This window comes from Gavialis gangeticus, unplaced genomic scaffold (genome assembly GCF_001723915.1).
Source record: "Gavialis gangeticus isolate Ggan-Ray unplaced genomic scaffold, GavGan_comp1, whole genome shotgun sequence".
Classification (NCBI taxonomy): Eukaryota; Metazoa; Chordata; order Crocodylia; family Gavialidae; genus Gavialis; species Gavialis gangeticus.
In genome coordinates this window covers 8,420,879-8,421,341 of record NW_017729011.1, presented here as the reverse complement: position 1 = coordinate 8,421,341, position 463 = coordinate 8,420,879, and the positions used below count along the sequence as shown (strand labels likewise).

Genomic DNA, 463 nt, shown 5'->3' with positions numbered 1-463 from the left:
CCCGGGAGGAGACCCGCCGCCAGCACATCGCAGGTGAGGCCGGCGCGCTCCTGCCTGCCCCGAGCCGTTGTGGGGCGGGCAGGGCAGCTTCCCCGGCTCTGCATCGGGCTCGCCTCGCCCTGCCTTGCCTCCCCGGCCTGCCCGTCCCACGCTGCAGGGCCGGAGCCGCCTGGCTCGGCGGGGGGGAGGCGCCGGGGAAGGCCGTTTCGTGCAGCCTTGGCTGGGAGGGGGCTCCTCCGCCACCCGCGCAGACCCCGGGGCTGCGGCGGGGTAGGGAGGGGACTGTCTCTGTGGTGACAATGGTGCTATTGAGCCCCCGGGGCGGCCTGGCTCCACCTAAGGCTGGTGGACTGGGGGGGCTGATGGGTCCGGCTTGGGGTCCTCTCCGTGATGTGGAGTCGGGGCTTGAGGACAGGCTCTCCATTGTGTCCGGGGGAGGGGGGCAGCAGAGATGCTAATTGGT

At 72.8% G+C, this 463-nt stretch overlaps 1 protein-coding gene across 1 annotated transcript in view; it reads left to right on the top strand.

The window, feature by feature from the left end:
- Positions 1 to 2: 2 nt before the first annotated feature.
- Positions 3 to 463, top strand: part of FAM129B (family with sequence similarity 129 member B) — a gene marked incomplete at its 5' end in the record, with an annotated part of 116,618 nt that continues 116,157 nt past the window's right edge. The window contains one exon of the mRNA XM_019510286.1: positions 3 to 33. Coding sequence (XP_019365831.1) covers positions 3 to 33 — 31 coding nt within the window. The remainder of the gene's footprint in view (positions 34 to 463) is intronic.